At 31.2% G+C, this 18,603-nt stretch overlaps 1 protein-coding gene across 1 annotated transcript in view; it reads right to left on the bottom strand.

The window, feature by feature from the left end:
• Nucleotides 1–7,762: 7,762 nt before the first annotated feature.
• Nucleotides 7,763–18,603, bottom strand: part of LOC132748371 (N-acetylgalactosaminyltransferase 7-like) — a 29,979-nt gene continuing 19,138 nt past the window's right edge. Inside the window, 2 exon segments of the mRNA XM_060737961.1 lie at nucleotides 7,763–13,413; nucleotides 13,692–13,817. Coding sequence (XP_060593944.1) covers nucleotides 13,273–13,413; nucleotides 13,692–13,817 — 267 coding nt within the window. The 3' untranslated portion in view covers nucleotides 7,763–13,272.

The following is an 18,603-nucleotide window of genomic DNA, read 5'->3' as shown; positions in this document are numbered from 1 at the left end:
TTTTTTAAGTTTTTACTATATGCATATAGGGAAAATCTATGACCCCCTGGGGCAGGGTCAATTTTGACCCCAGGGCTTTTATTTGAACAAACTTGGTAGACATTTACTAGAAGATGTTTCATGCCAAATATCTAAGCTCTAGCTCTTATGGTTCTTTAAAAGAAGATTTTTTTAAGTTTTTACCATATGCATATAGGGAAAATCAATGACCCCCCGGGCAGGGCCAATTTTGACCCCAGGGCTTTAATTTGAACAAACTTGGTAGACACTCACTAGAAGATGTTTCATGCTTAATATCTTAGCCCTAGCTCTTTGGGTTCTTTAAAAGAAGATTTTTTAAGTTTTTACTATATGCATATTGGGAAAATCAATGACCCCCTGGGTCGGGGCCAATTTTGACCCCAGGGCTTTTATTTGAACATACTTGGTAGACATTCACTAGAAGATGTTTCATGCCAAATATCTAAGCTCTAGCTCTTACGGTTCTTTAAAAGAAGATTTTTTAAGTTTTTACTATATGCATATAGGGAAAATCAATGACCCCCAGGGGCGGGGCCAATTTTGACCCCAGGGCTTTTATTTGAACAAACTTGGTAGACACTCACTAGAAGATGTTTCATGCCAAATATCTAAGCTCTAGCTCTTATGGTTTTTTAAAAGAAGATATTTAAAGTTTTTTCTTTTGGTTGCCATGGCAACCAGAGTTCTGCATGGAATTAAATTCTTTGAACAATTTTTAAAGGTGACCACCAAAGGAACATTCCTGTGAAGTTTGGATGAAATTGGCTCATTGGTTTATGAGGAGATGTCATTTAAAGCAAAAGTTTACGGACGTACGGACGGACGACGGACGCCGGACGGACGCCGGACGAAAAGCGATCACAAAAGCTCACCCTGTCACTTTGTGACAGGTGAGCTAAAAAATCCAAGGTGCATAAGTACACATGGTGACCAACATTCTTGTAAATATGCAGGCCTACAGGTTAAATACTTTTTGAGTTACGTGCAACACAAGTTGAAAATTGGAAATTTTTACTAAGTCAAGGGCAATAACTCTAAAAATACTTAACATATCCACACCAAAATACCCAGGTGCACAAATACACATGCTGAGCAACAATTTAGTAGGTTTCATGACTCTAGGTCAAATATTTTTTGTGTTATGTGCGACACATGTTGAAAATTGCAAATTTTTACTAAGTCAAGGGCAATAACTCTAAAAATATTAAATATATCCACATGAAAATACCCAGGTGCACAACTTCACATGCTGATCAACATTCCTGTAAGGTTTCATGACTCTAGGTCAATTACTTTTTGAGCTATGTGGGACACAAAAAGAGAAAGGACAGATGGATGGATGGACGGACTGACGGACAAGGGTAAATCTAAATGCCACCACCCTCCCCGTAGTGGGGGCACAAAAAGTAAATGTTGCAGTTTTGTAACTTGACAGGTTGAAGGCCCTTTTATTTTGATATGCAAGTGAGAATTGCTAAAAGCCTGTAGTACATGCAGTCTTAGTAGATATATCTTAATTATTTCAAAATTGGATAACCATACTTAAAATGTACACAAGGGAGATAACTGGGAGCAATGCACAGATTTTTGACTTTGCCTTTTTAATAGAATTAGAAGTCATTGGTTTATAATTAAGTGAAACTTAAGAAACCAAGTCCTTCTTGCCACAAATGTTTTACCTTACCCATGAAGCTTTATATTACAATGTAATGGAAGTCTCTGACTTACCATATCAATAAATAGTGTAAAGTACTATAAGCCTGTCTTTTGGGACATAAAAACAAGTGTCTAACTCCTGATATTATATTGCATTGTATGCATCTAAATATTCAGTAAGCACATTAATATATAGTGAAATGTTTTTCATAGTTTAACTAAATCACTATAAAGATGTTGAAAATCTTAAATAAATGTATCTCGTTAATACTGGCACTGGACTTCAATGCATGCATGTCTTTACTCACATATTTCAAATGAGATCCTGTTAACCCTGGAAACTTAGGGGAGTGGTGGCCTAGTGGTTAAGGTGCCTGCCTCTCAACTCAGTGATCATTGTTTCAAGCCCTAATAAGGTTACAATCATGTTTCTTCATATGACAAGTTCTGGTTGGTTCCGGGAAGTGGACTTGAAAGTGATTAATATAAGTTGCAAGAACTTCGCAATCAAGTTTAATAATATGTTTAAACCAATAAATGATATGGCAACAACTGTTTTGCCTTCATATTACAAAGCAAAAGAAAACAAAGCAAGCTGACATTTTGTTTGATTTATTGTCTAAACCATTTAAATCAGCTCAATTACATAACATCATGAAAATGAAGAATTTTTATCTATTATAATATAATATTACAGAATATTTCAAAATTAAGCAGGATGCAAATAACATTATGTCTATTCAAATGAATGAAAAATATATTTTGGTTTCATCAATCTTAAGAGATGTTTTCATGTCAATATTGCATAAAATATTTTCTAAAAACCTTAAAGGCAGCAAGACAATTTCTGTTAAATATATTTCAAAGCATACATTTAAAACAAATTATTGGGTCACATTAAAGGAACTCCACTGAGGTCCAAATCCTAAAAGCATAAAATTAAAAAAAAACAGAGATATGAAAAGGATAATTGAAAAATATACTCAGAAATAAATTGAAAATAATATTTAATGATGTGCTATTCTGAGCCCGATTTGAGTGATAAGCATAGCAAAACTTTTCAATTTTGGGTCATTTTGCATCATAATAATGATTATTCTGGAAAAATGGAGCAAGCAAATGATCTGAAATTTTGCACACAAGTTATTGGTCTAGACCTACATCAAATGAAACATTAAACTTGAAACATTAATTTCATTCCTGTCATGTCAAAAAACCTCAGTGGAGTCCCTTTAAAATATTTTTCTGAGAAAAAGTTGTAGTACATTCTTAATTAAGTCATTCCTGTAAATACAATCCTCAAAAATATGGTCCTAGAACTTATGAAAAAAGATGTCCGTACAAACTGTAAGTACTCTTGTTCATTAACTGTCAACAAATAAGAATTTTATTTTGAAAACCCGACCTTTTATATCAGGTCAAGGTCATATTTGGATAATCTAGATAAAAGTATATGTTGTATCAAAGAATGAAGGCTCTCAGCTTATGAAATGATATTATGGCTTAAGCAAATGTCTGAAGATATACAGACAAAAGCAAAATAGAAACAAAATAAAAAAAAAAACAATATGCCCCTCATCTATCAATAAATAAGTTAAACATTTGCCAAATATCTGAACCAATATCACATAATTGTCTATTCTGTACATTATATTTGCTACCTATTTATAAAAACTATTATTGTACGCCTATATCTTGCATTTTAATCTATGACTAGATAGTAGAAAGGTATATTCATCCTAGTTAATGTAATTTAATTTATAAAACCGCATCCCTTTGTATATAAAACAATATAAATTTGATTATTTCATACATATATCTATAATTCTTTGAGCTAGACCTACCTTTCAGAAACAGAAAATATTGGAAAAAGTAGGTACTTTTGGATTGACTCCTGTCCCTACCAGTGTGGCCATTCAAAGGGTAAAATTTATAATGGTGTTGACAATGTTATACTCTGTTTTGAAATAACAAATACATGACTTAAAATAACAAGAAAGATTTAAATACTTGCATATTATATTTCTGCGGTAATGCCAAATCAAGAAAATATCACATCATATTCTGATGATCATATACAAAAAAAAATTTGGTGCAAATTTATTGCAAGTCCATCAATATAAACATGTAATTACAATAGCAAAACCCCTCAACATGGTGAACAAAATTCCAATATTTATTTAAAAAAATCCTATACATTAAAACACATAAGAAATGGTTTAACATACATGTAAGTCAGTAATTCTATTACCATTGACATAAATGTATAACTTAAAATGGACATTATATATTCAAAGATTTAGGCTTACACAAAATAACATGCTAATCTTCATGACGTAAAAATGAATAAAATAATATACAAATGCATAGAAGTCCAATTCTAAGGTGTTTTTTTCATATCACTGCATGTTTGTAACATCAGTTTTGATTGGATGACAATGATATTTATGATATTTATATTATTTATAAACACAGCTGCTGAAAATTTAAGAATTATTAACCAAAATAAATTGTGTAGTATTATAAATTCATTTTAAAGATTTTTGACAGGTTATATATGACCATTTATAAACAGTTGTTTGCTATATAACCCTCACCAAACAGCTTGAGTTAATATATAATATATATGCTTACAACCTTTTGTATTAAACCATAAAACCAGTCCAAAATCTTATGCAATTATGTAAGAGCAAATTTAGATATTCTAATTTTTCAAATAATTATACGAGTATAAATTGATGACAGTTTACTTGTGAGACAGGTGAATGAAATATTTATAACATAAACACAATTACTTAACTACTGAATATAAAACTGAATGATCTAAATTAAAATATTTCAAAGATCTATAAAACTGTCGCCACATAACAATAAAAAAAAACTTGGAATGTTGCTCTATGAAATGTTAAAGTCAAAATGAGCAAATTGATGGAAAAAGAAAAGAAAAAAAGAGCTGATCGATAAAAATAATCATAAAACAAAGTGTTTTTACAAACATAAAAGCCCTGATCAAAATCATTAAAAAATAAATAAAAAAATCAGTGAAATTTCCTGAATTAAGAAAATTTAATCTTGAAGGTTAAGGTTATTCTAATTAAGGTCATGCCCATATTTCATTACCTACAATGGAACAAATAAAGGAATTTATTCTATTCTTTTGTCCATACAGATAACCTTGTGAAAATAACCAACACTCATTAAATGAGCCGTGCCATGACAAAACCAACATAATGGGTTTGCGACCAGCATGGATCCAGACCAGCCTGCGCATCCTTGCAGTCTGATCAGGATCCATGCTGTTAGCTTACCAACCCTATTTCAAGTAGAGAAACTGATAGCGAACAGCATGGATCCTGATCAGACTGTGCAGATGCCCAGGCTGGTCTGGATCCATGCTGGTCGCAAACCCATTATGTTGGTTTTGTAGTGACGTGGCTCAAATGTCACCCAAGAACACCAAAGAACTAAAGCCAAACCCATATCATATCTTCACCTTAGTGCAGTAATGTGTTAACTCCTATTAAATTATATAAGGAGTTAACCTGATACTGCACTGGGGTGACAATATGTCATATTAAATTAGCCTGTATCAAGCAGCCATATATTATGATTATGAACATCACACTTTATTAACTCTAGAATTAAATCCAACCCCCAAATAACATACAGACTTAGCCTATATAAAGGGAGTTTTAGGGACCTCCTTGACAATAGGTAATACTTTGTCAAGAGTTAAATACAATGTAACCAGACTTAACCAGATTTAACAGATTATATTAACCTGTATCAAGAGACCACCTTTTAAAAAAAGACTACTTCTGTTTCTGAAAGGTGTATATCAGTGTTCCCTTGATTACGAATCAACAAATGTAAACTAGCTACATGTATATCTGAACAATATATTCCTGATTATTTATTAAAGTACCTAAATCTAACATCAGCTGTATCAGTGACAGAGGTGAACCTCCATTTTACAATATGTGTAATATATATTTAACAACAAGACATTGTTCTTGCAATGCATATATGAGCCGTGTCATGACAAAACCAACATAATGGGTTTGCGACCAGCATGGATCCAGACCAGCCTGCGCATCCGCGCAGTCTGTTCAGGATCCATGCTGTTCGCTTACAAACCCTATAACAAGTAGAGAAACTGATAGCGAACAGCATGGATCCTGATCAGACTGCACGGATGTGCAGGCTGGTCTGGATCCATGCTGGTCGCAGACGCACTATGTTGGTTTTGTCATGACACGGCTCATATATAAAAATCATAGTCAACAAATAAATTAAATGATACATTATGTACTTATTCAGTAATAATTTTAACAATTCATTCCATCACCTGGATTAATTTGAAACATTTATACATCCAATAAAATCAACAACATTATAACACAACAAGATAAGATACTTTAACATTAAAACACTACAGGATATCATTTCCTCAAATAGCAAAGGCCAATGTCCCCCTTATTATTTAAAATAATACATAGAGGATATTCAAGTGTTTTTCTATAAATACATGATTTATTTTCATCGAGTGGTATGAAAAAAAAAATTTCATGTGTGGCGGTAGCCACAAGTGAAATATGGTAATTTTCATGCCACAAGATGAAAATAAATCATGTATTTATAGAAAAAACTTGAATTTTCTGTTTATTAAATACATTTTTCTCTTTTTTGCGATAAAATTTGAAAGACTTTCCCTTAAATTTTGTGTACTGGCAGAATTTAAAAGAAAGTACATGTGTAGTCCGGCAAGACACCAGTGAAAATACGGAAAATATGTTTCACTGCAGCGAAAAATAAATTTTTACAGTGAAAATACGGAAAATGAAAATACACATTTTATTTCATCAATATTTCATTTATAAGTATATAATAAAATTTTATCTCAAAGCAGAGGGAAAAGAAAACACTCCTAAATTTCACATAGATTTGACTTTACTTTCTAAACTGGACATAGATACAATAAAGCTGGGCAAAAATAATTTCAAAAAATAATTTCAAACAATTTGAAAAATAAGGGTTCAAATTTTTATGGCTTATAAAACTTCTACATACAATGAAAAATGAGAAAAAGTCTCTTGTTTGAAAGTTAAACACATTGCAAAATGACAATGCCTACTGACAAGCAATAATTTCATTAGTCTAATTATTTTGAGATTTTGAAATAAAGAGCATTTTGTTTTTCTTATAAAATTAGTTTTTTTTGTTTCTTATAGAATTAGTTTACCTAGTTACTTTTATTAAAAATTAGGAAATTAAACCAGTATCGACATTATTAAATTGTTTGGTTCTAAAATAAACAAAATAAATATTGCCCATAGATTTATAGAGGCAACATTCTGGAGTATCATTACTACCTCCCTTTTGCTTAGTATTATTGAGTACCATGAGCTGAAAATTTCACACAAATGCAAATTAAAAACATTTTTTGCATATTCTGTACAAATTAGCAAACTATGATTGGAAGCCAAGTGACATAACTCTGCTGTTACTATACATGTCATAAGAGTATGAATTGTGTCCCTTTGAGTAAAAAAATCAAAGCAGAAGTTGTGACGACCTGATAAAAAATCTTTTGATTTTTATTTTATAACTGACATTTTGTTAATTTTGCTTTTTTTATGTTTTTTTCCAACAAATACTAAGGCCGACAGATTGTGATATTTTGAAAATAACCCATGTCATCCTATTCCCTGGCTGGACAATATCACTGATACATAGGCAAGCAGCTTATGTTATTTACCAGTATACTGTATTCAATATCAGATTTAACTTTAATACTTTTTCAATTGGACGAAAAGTAGTCTGGATTTTTTTTTCTTTTTTGATTTTTTTTCTGTAGATTTGTATAAATGAATGTAAAAGTTTTCCTCCATACTAAAATATTTACTGCTTTTCACACTTTTAAAACGTTTCTTTCTTTTTCTCAAAAAGAAAATAATTATTGGTACTGTTGTTTTAAGCAACATTCAAAATCTTTGGACATTTTACATGTTTCCATAAAATGTGCACAAATATTGTGCCAAAATGGACTACGGAATGTTTTTGTTAAGAATTGAGAATACCATACTCTTCAGAATATAACATTTATTGTCACTGACTTTTTTTCCAGTCTAATACAAACATACAATGACAAAATCAGATTTAGATTAAACATCGCGAAAAATATTGGAATAAAATTGCCCATTTTCAAATTTTCTTCATAAACACCAGTGGTAGAAAAACCTGGGAGCAGAACACTGTTAAAAACATGAATGTATCTTTAAAACAAATTATTATTTAAATGCATTAACCCTTGGCCTAGTGACTAACTGATTCTACCCATGCAACCAGTGCAGACCAAGTTCAGCCAGCCATGCCATGTTGTCTGATCATGGTCTGCACTGTTTACTATTCTTGGAAATTTTCCCTGTTATTTATGAATGGACTTGACCAGAATGAAGATGGATAAGTCCATTTTAGGTATTTAGCATGATAAGGTTTAAGTTGAAGAAATGACAACAAGGAATAGTTTCAACATGATAATTTGGTGGTTTAACAGTCATCTTTAATTGGTATATACAACAAAAACAAAATTTACAAAGAACAGTACATGTATATATGTATAGGATAGATTTAAAAAAAACAACAACAACTAACTATCAGCTGTTTTAACACGGTATCTATATTTCAAAATTTTATGTCTGTTTGAAAACATAATTATCTTCTTAAACATATCTGTTAACAACACTCAACAAATTCCCTTAAAAGATTTTATAAAATATCTTAACCCTATGAATAGGATAAACCTATTCCAACTTTCTTTGTCTATTCTTAGTTTCTGTTTTGTCATACCCCGATAGAAGAAAAAATACTGTAGAATATGTCTTAGTGCATTATTAATATTAACATGAATGATATAATACTGGTTCAATTTAACACAGAAATTCATGAATGATTCCTGAATAGTATAATTTATAGAAATTAATGCTAAATGTAATAAAAATCCTGCCAGCAACCTAAGTCAAAATGACAAGTAAGTGTAATGTCAAATAAATGTAAGCTAAAAAAAATATGGCAAATAATTATTTATGAACAGTGTCATGGTAATGGCTTTGATAGAGAAATAAACTAAACTTCATGTGAAATATCAATTTTGAATTGATATTGATGGTGGAAAAAGAATATCAATTGTTGAACAGTTACTGTAAGTTTAACAAATACATATATTACAATACCTATTGAAAACCATGCAAAATATCCCCATTTTCTTCTTACTCATGACCATAAAATATTTGTAGATATCAGACAAGTACCTGACATAAAGGACCATACCTCCAATAAAATAAACAAGAAAGCTAAGAAAAGTGTTTGTTTTTATTGAACTGATTATATACAGTACTTTTCAAAGAAATTGTATATAATTATATTAATTTCATATACTAAAAGTCTTTTACAAAACAAATGTTAGAATGACTTAAATTGCTTGTACACAATTCTTCATGAGGTAACAGTCATGTGTCTGTAAAGGGTACATTGATTTTGTTTTCAATTTTCAAAGTGAAATCTACATACTTAAACAATGAGATGAAAAGTTAAACAGCATAAATAAGCTTTAAGGAAATATGTTGACCAATGATATGTTAGTATTCAAAAGCCAGAGAATAAAATGTCAATAAGTGAAGTTTTGCAAAAACTGTGAGGGGGGACATATCAAATAAATTTCAGGCAGATATGACAACTTTCCAGATGAGAGGTTGACTAGACTGTACTTCCAGCATAATTTATAAATGAAGACAAAGAAAAATAAATATAATACAGTAGTCAATCAAATCTATATCTAGTCAAGACAATAATTTCAGGTTAACCTAACCTATATTGTTAAGTTTTCAAATATTTTTTTCAAAACCTGCAAAGCAAAATAAATTGACTGCCTTATGTAGTGATTTTATATATTGGAACAATCATGCTACCTAGCACAGTCTAGTAATGTTAAGTAGACATTTTTATTTTTAAGCTGGTTGTGTAAAATTTTACCCTTACTATGATCCTATAGTAAAAGAAAAAAAATAAATAAAAACACGAAGAAATTTACTTTTTATTTATTTTCACCAATGAGTTATCACAGTAAGTGATATAAATTATACATATATTTCACTGATGAACCCAGGTATTTCATGTATCAAAATAAAATTTATTTTCCTTACTCGCTGTTAAAATCAGAATAAGATTTTCCCTGTAAGTATTGCTGTATTACAAGATTTGATTAAGTGGTAACGTAAACCTACATTAATATATTAAAATACAAAATTTCAATCTAGATAAAAACAACAAATCATATGTCATTTTAACTCGTAACTTGCTGAAAATGCAAATGAATACCCTTGGTCACCAGTATAGAGCCAAGCCAACCGGCACTTCCATGCAATCTGACCAGGTTCTTTACTGGTGGTAGCTCAATTTTTGTGTTTTAATATTGAAATCCCTAAAACATTGAATGGCCTGTTCCAAATTCAAAGCCTGGGCTAATCCATTACATAAATTCAGCAGGTTACAGCGTAACAAAGAATATCTGTAAACAGATTAACATGAAATAGTTTTAACATGAAAAAAAAGAAAAATCAATTAAAAGCTGTTAGTGTCTGGCGTCAAATAAATGTTATAAGATCATGTACATAAATGTGTATAAATAAAGTCCATGGAAGATCACTTAATTCTCAAAAATATCTTCTAAACATATGAAAAATCAACATTATCTATATAAAAGTAACATATCATTTTTCACTAAAATTAAGTAGTATCCCAACACCTTATGGCAATGTGAAAAACACTATATAACATGGTAATAATACCATTACAGTGACATCACTGGTTTACATAGTGAACACACTATATTCCATGTTTAAATATCAATTCAGCAATAGCACTAGCTTAGATAGTGACAATATACATTTATATTTTTAATGCAGCAAAGTGAACACTATATATTACATGGTAACAAACTATTACAGTGACAGCACTGGTTTACACAGAGGCAACACTATATTCAATAATAAACACTCATTCTTCAGTGATAAAAATAGTGAAAGCACTCTCTATACCAAAAGCACTAAACACTATAGTTTATAGTGTCTGAACTCCCTAAATTCTGAAGTGAACGCTATTTTCCGAATAAACAAACTATGTGACAACACTAGAAATGCAAATGTAAACATTACTAGAGCAAAAAAACTGCAATATATGATTATAGTGTAAGCACCACATTACATAGTGAAGGCACTATATCATATGGTGTAAACACTACATAACACAGTGTAAGCACTATATCATATTATAAACATACTACTTTATACAATGTGAGCACCACATCATTACATCACATAGTGAAGACACTACATCACAATTTTTAGTGCAAGCACTACATAATAGCAAGCACTACATTATAGTGCAAGCACTACAACAATTTACATAGCATAGGTAGCACTACATTTTGAATTATAGACATAACACCACACTGTGTAAGCACTATATTATATAGTGTAAGCACTAAATATTATATAATGTTAACACTTAAAACACATAGTGTAAGCACTACATCATAAAGTACATCTACCACATTCTACAGGTAATACACTAAATGATGTAACAAAAATACCAAATTTCATTATAGAAACTATCACGTAAATTGCACTCTCAGACTGTACCTAATGATCATACCTTTTCTTATCCAGATGTGTAAGTTAAAACAGAATACCCTTGTATCCCTCAAATATAAATTGAGAAAAAAATTGACATACCTGAGGATCAATGTCATTATGAGGGGTCAAGGTCACATGTTGATTTCTCAAAATAAAGCTCTCTACCAGAATAATGCTGTGTCTAACTATGAAGACTCCAGTCTCTATCACAAAAGTTCTATGGTCAAGGATAAAAGCAGTTTATAGAAGGAGAGAGCCAAAACAGACAAAATAAAGCCAACAACATGCCACACACCCAGCTGTTGATTTCATGGCATTAAATTGAAATACATATCTGTCACCTTCTTGTCTAGGTAGTGACTACAAATATGTATGATTTATATAAAACTGAATACAAACCATTCACAACTGGGACAATAAATGTCTGCATATACATGTATGCATGCATTAATCAAAAGGATGAATCAAATTCAGCACATCTGTTACCACGACTTTCTATTGACACAATCAGTAATTAGAGGTTATTTATTAGAGGGCAGATCATATTACAGGTAACATTTCATCTTCCTACATTATAAAAATCTATATATAACAATGGTAGATGGTAATTCTTAATAAAAACTCAGTATCATGTTCTGTAACAGATGTTTCAAGTATCAATATTCCATGAATTGCATGATAACAAAAACTTCTTCATTACATCACCACTCTGTACATACAAGTGAAATTTACAGTAAGTATGAAATTGTAATGTGTCACAAAACTGACAAAAATATTGTAAACATAGGAAATGAAATGTATTGTATGCATCTATTCTAAATTGGCAGGCTAAATATTTTGAGTAAAGTACGCAAAAGCATCATACAATATTAATGACATATTAAATGATGTCATCAATGACATCATAGAGAATGTTTCTTTCAAATATGCTGAAAAGTTGTCACACTTTTCTATAAGCATCTAAATCACCCTTCTTTGGTAAATAGACACAAAAGGATGTAAGTTAAACAGTGCCATCAAAACTCATACCGGTATATACAACTTCGAAGCAAAAATAAATGAGATGGTAAGAAATTACTTCACACAATTTGATTCATCACTTTCTCCTGTTGATTTAAACAGATAGTAAATGACCTCTGGATTCATGCTTAACTACATTTCATTTAAAAAAAAAAAAAACAATAATTGAATTAACATAGTAACCTTTAGTTAGTGCAAACAAAAATACATGTAGTGGCATAAAATTTTTCAACATCTAATAATAATAATAATAATAATATGTAATCACAATTTATTTTACCCTTATCCTATGTTTTATGGCATCAAAATATTATGTGTTAAGTATAAGATAATGTTTATCTGTAAAAAACAATTACGAATTGCGTACTGTGAATTTACTTACTTTCGTAGGCATGAAATTTCGTGGTTTTGTCACACAGAACATTTTTGTAGGTTCTTAAATTGTCTATTTTTTTAAAAAGGTAAAATGTATATATGATACAAAATAATCTTACAGCAGAAAAATAAATTTTCGTTGGATGTTAAATTCGTGAATTGTCCTATCCTCGAAAATCACGAAAATTATTGCCCCACAAATAAAAATGATTTTGCAGCAATTACTAACATTGTAAAGTAATGCGTCATATCTATACAATCATTTCATCATTTGCTAGTTAACTATCTAAGACTATGATAAGCATGATGAAACAAATGTTAACACAATTTCTATACATGACTAAAAATGAATAGTGGTGGGTGATATCAATTTCAGAGCCTGCCACTTTAACAAATAGTATAACCTCGTCTCAATGCAAGAATATTGTAACTATATATAAAATAAAGTCACAGATACAATAGCCTCGCCCTGGACAACGATAATTTTAATAGTGTGTAATTTAAATCATCATCTCTGCCAAGTTTTTATTTCATTTATTGTCCATGATTGTGAGGATTTAGCTGGGTCACACCTCACTAAATGCAGCTTGTTATCTCCTCCTGCCTCCACACATTTACCATAGTTGGTATGTTTCATAAGACCAGTATGCTGAAAAACACATTAAATACATTATTATATATCTGTACATGTAGGTTATGATATCAAACGCTATTTCATATAAACATTTATGAAGGAAGTGAAAAAAAACAACAAAAAAGTGTTCCTGACCAAACGTTAAAAATCTATGAGAGTGACCTTAATGCTAAAGAATCAGAGTCTGTGGTTGTAAAGTAATTCTTATAGCTCAAACTCAGATCTCAGGCATTTGATTGGTCAGAAAGTCAAGCAAGCCATTAGTTAAGATCCTCAATAAAACAAAATCTTACCTCGTCCCACTCCCAGGGGCCTACAGGCTGTGTATCACAGAAACTCATATGCAGGGTGTCCCCTGATGGGGCCTCAATACATCGTTCTCCTACTCCAATCTGACCTTTGACATTAAGTCTGTACATCTGAAACACACTGACAACTGTTTAAAACATATACCTTTACCAACAACACTTAACATAGCTTTTGATTGACCCTAAAGCACATGCCTCTTCATTTTATATAGACTATATGAGACTGTAGTAACACAAGCCTGTAGCAAGCTTTACAACATTTCTGCAGCAAATCTAAGGTTTTTCTATATACATTACATGATGTTACAAAGTCAGGAAAATAGAAGTACTGCAAATCACAGAGTGACAAGCCAGTTTTAAACAAGAGCAGCACATTCCACTTTTCTCAGTACTTGATAGTATGATAAAAAGCAAAGTAGAAAGAGGGCATAATTCTGATAAAATCTTGGCCTGTTTGAAGTGAATATCTGTGATGGATATCTGTCCTTTAGAAATGCATTCCAATTTTATTGTGAACAAGTATTACAAGATTGTAATCTATATAATGATTGTTTTTGAGAAATTAACCTTAACAAAAAGGTTAATCAGGGGAAAAAATAAAAGTAAAGAAGGGGCATAACTTTGCAAGATATGACTAGGATTATCTGCCCTTTAGATATTGCATCATATGATGATAGTAAACATGTAAACTATTTAGTTTAAAGTGGATAGCTTAAATAGTTTCTGAGAAAATTGACCATAACATATTACCTGTTAAAGATCACAATGACCTTGACCTTTAGACCTCAAAATCAGTGACAAATAGAACTTATTAAGGTGTATCCACATAGTAAGCATCAATGTTATAGTTTTATTTGTATTGAAGTTAATGACCATAAACAACACTGATGCTGCGGACACTGCTAACAAGTGGGTCAAATGACAACACCACTTCAAAAAGTGGAGCTTGGATTGGGTTTTACGTCACACCGACACAGTATAGGTCATATGGCGATGTTCCAGCTTTACTGGTGGAGGAAGACCTCAGGTGCTCCTCTGCGTGTTATTTCAGGCACAAACAGGCACCTGAGTAATGCCACAGATGTTCCATAAGTTATTCATAAGCTTTCCACATTAAAGCCAAGACGCTTGAACGGCTTGACACAGCGGTGAGAGGCAAAAAGGGTTTGACATCAACTACCTGAACCACTCTGCCCCTAAAATTGGAGCAAACTAGAAATGTGTCCATAGGACACGGATGCTCCCACACGCCACTGTTCTGTCAATCTTATGACTCTAGGTCAAATATATTTTTTGGACTACATGTGCCACAAGTTGAAAACTTAAAATCAACAAGGGGCCATAATTCTGTTAAATTTGGTCGCAGCAAAAATTCCTTCCTTAATTACCATCTACACATTAAGGTTGTTCATCCCTGGAAGTTTAAGCAAAATCTGCCATCCGGTTTAAGAGAAGTTGCGTTCACAAAACTTCTACATAGTATATAGTGAAAAAATCAACAAAGGGCCATAATTCTATTAAATTTGGTCGCAGCAAAAATTCCTTCCTTTACTGCCATCTCCACATAAAGGTTGTTCATCCCTGGAAGTTTAAGCAAATCTGCCATCCGGTTTAAGAAGAGTTGCGTTCACAAAATTTCTACATAGTATATAGTGAAAAAATCAACAAAGGGCCATAATTCTGTTAAATTTGGTTGCGGCAAAAATTCCTTCCTTAACTACCATCTACACATTAAGGTTGTTCATCCCTGTAAGTTTAAGCAAAATCTGTCATCCGGTTTAAGAGGAGTTGTGTTCACAAAATTTCTACATAGTATATAGTGAAAAAATCAACAAAGGGCCATAATTCTGTTAAATTTGGTGGCAGCAAAAATTCCTTCCTTTACTACCATCTACACATTAAAGTTGTTCATCCCTGGAAGTTTAAGCAAAATCTGTCATCCGGTTTAAGAGGAGTTGCGTTCACAAAATTTCTACATAGTATATAGTGAAAAAGTTAACAAAGGGCCATAATTCTGTTAACTTTGGTGGCAGCGAAAATTCCTTCCTTTACTACCATCTACACATTAAGGTTGTAAATCCCTGGTAGTTTAAGCAAAATCTGCCATCCGGTTTAAGAGGAGTTGCTTTCACAAGATTTCGGGACGTACGGACAGACGGACGTACGGACGGACAGACAAGTGCAACGCTATATGCTCCCACTATGTGGGGGCATAAAAAATGATGCCATACTATCATGACTTAAGTAAGTATTGATACCTTATCATATGTTACATGTATATTAAATGTGTGCAACAGAGAGAAATAACTTATGGTTATAATACATCAGAGAAAGAATTCTCGTGACATTGTGACAAATTATTTTGTCAAATATCCATTAAGAAAGTCTACAAACAAAGAAGATATTATCCAAGAAATTTGTAAGACATGAAAACAATTTTCTAAACATTGAATAAAACATGCTGCTTGCAACATGCTTCTTTAAAATTAAAATCTAAAAGCCACAAATCATTAAAACAAATTTATAAAGAAAAACTCCCAAGATGCTAGAGATAAAAATTGTACTTACCTTATAAGAAATATATATAGAAAACATGAATTAAAATAACCAACCTAATTTCTAAAATTGTTACTTTAACTGCTATTGCTTCTTCAGCCAATAAATTATATAATATTTGAGTTGATCAATGTGAAATTTTATAGATGTCATTAATGCTTTTTCATGTACAATTAACTCTTATTCAAATCCATGAAATATTTCCAATATATAAAATAGAATAACACAAGATTTCATTTTTAGGTTGATAATCTTTTGACTAGAGACCCTTATTCTTGATGATTAAAATCAAAGCACGTTTTTCAAATTTTGCTAAGTAGGACCTACAAGGTTTCTACATAAGAACTATTTTAACTGTAGACTATTCAATAAAATAAAAGTCTAAAATGGCGGACTAAAATTTCAAAGAAAAAAATTAAATGGGTAATACAGGTATAGTTATTTTCATGCATATTTAATATATATTTCTTTTCCTAAATAAAGATACAAAACAGAGATGACAGCCTTGTAGTAAGAGACAAAGATATTACAATGACACAGTGTTCTAAAAGTAAATGCCCTCATACCTTCACCTTATTATAACCATATAATCACCCTCATTTCTTAATGTTATAACCATATAAAATACCTCATTTCTAATCCTGATAACTATGCAAAATCCTTTGTTCCTAATCTTTATAACCATATAAAATCCCTGGTTCCTTTTATTCATAACCATATAAAATCTCTTAATACTTAATTCATTAGCCATATAAAATCCCTCATTCCTGATATAACCATATAAAACATCTTATATCTTAACCTTGTGATCATAAAAAGGCCTTCATATCTTAACCTTTAAACCATGTACTTCTCTTATACTATAGTTTTACCTTAAGCAAACAATGGTTAAATTAAGTAGAGTTAATGGTAATAATGGGAAAACAATTAATCAGCACTTTACATGTAAGTGAGCTTCCTTTTTTCAAATGCTACATATGTTATAAATATTTGTAATAAATTGTACAAGACTAAAAATGTCTTCCAACAAATGATGGTTACTAAATGAACATGTATGTCTAATTATTTCCAACAAATGATGGGCAGTAAATCAACATGTATATCAAATTATCACAAAAGTGGTTCTAAGCTTCACAGTTGAAGTTTTACTTTAAATGCCCAAAGTACAAAAAAAAATGCAAACACTTCTGTCATTGTGGCCACAATTTTGAAAACAGAAAAAAAATGGAATAAAATAAATCTACTGTTGCAACATGCTTTAAAATATGCTATTTAAATATGCAGCATGTAAGTAAAATTTGGATTATACAAAGATATTAACTTATTTTCATTACATAAAATTAGAAACTGAAGATAAAAGAAGAACATTGCATTAAAACAAATCAAATATATTATCACAGAGTGTTGATTATAGAAAAGAAAAAATATAAGGACCATATATAAAGGTCACTTCAGCTATAATAATAGACAGTAAATTTCTTTAAACCTTGAAAGCATTCAAGCAATATGCAGGGAATACATACATGTATATAAATTAACCTTTAACCTACAAACTGCAACTGAATATACCCATGTGACCAGTGCAGACCACCATCGCCCTGAACATCAATGCTGACTGATTATGGTCTGCACTGTTTGTTATTCAATCAGAATATAATTTAAAATTTTCCTTAAAAATGATGAATGGTTTCATAGTTAGTTCAGACTGAAAGATGGACAAGTCTATTAAAGATATGGTGGGGGTGGTGTTGGTAGTTTACCCTCAAGGTCATGACTGTGAGCCATTTTGAGTTCACCACAGCACAGTTCAGCCACCGCATCATTCCTGGGCAAGCTGTCAAGCAGTTTACCAGTCTTATTTAGTGCCTTTAATTTTGCATGGAAGTAATCACTTCTGTACATGCCAAAGCAGAGGTACAGTGTAAATGACCGTAGAAAGGATTTCATGATCAATCAAAATGAAAGTGACCTGCAGCATCCGGGAATCAAACATGGGCTGCCGGATTCACAGTCCAATGCTCTTACCAATTAGCTAACTGGGCCATTGACCCCATTAAAGATATTTAGAATGTTAATGGTTAAATGTTTACTAAAGGGCTACTGTTATCATACGAACTACTAGTAAATAAATTACAAAAATGATATCATAAATTGAGATAATGCAACAATACTAGTATGCAAGACACTTATGTGATTTGAGATAATGTAAAATGTCTAATTATACAATATCATAATTTTAGATAATGTAAAAGAGTGATAAATATCATTTGAAATAATTGTAAATATGCTTATATAATTTGAAATAATGTAAAAAATGCTAATATTTTACATAAGGTGAAAG

This window comes from Ruditapes philippinarum, unplaced genomic scaffold (genome assembly GCF_026571515.1).
Source record: "Ruditapes philippinarum isolate M1 unplaced genomic scaffold, ASM2657151v2 ctg1210_1_1_1_1, whole genome shotgun sequence".
NCBI lineage: Eukaryota > Metazoa > Mollusca > Bivalvia > Venerida > Veneridae > Ruditapes > Ruditapes philippinarum.
This window is presented reverse-complemented; position numbering and strand designations above follow the sequence as displayed.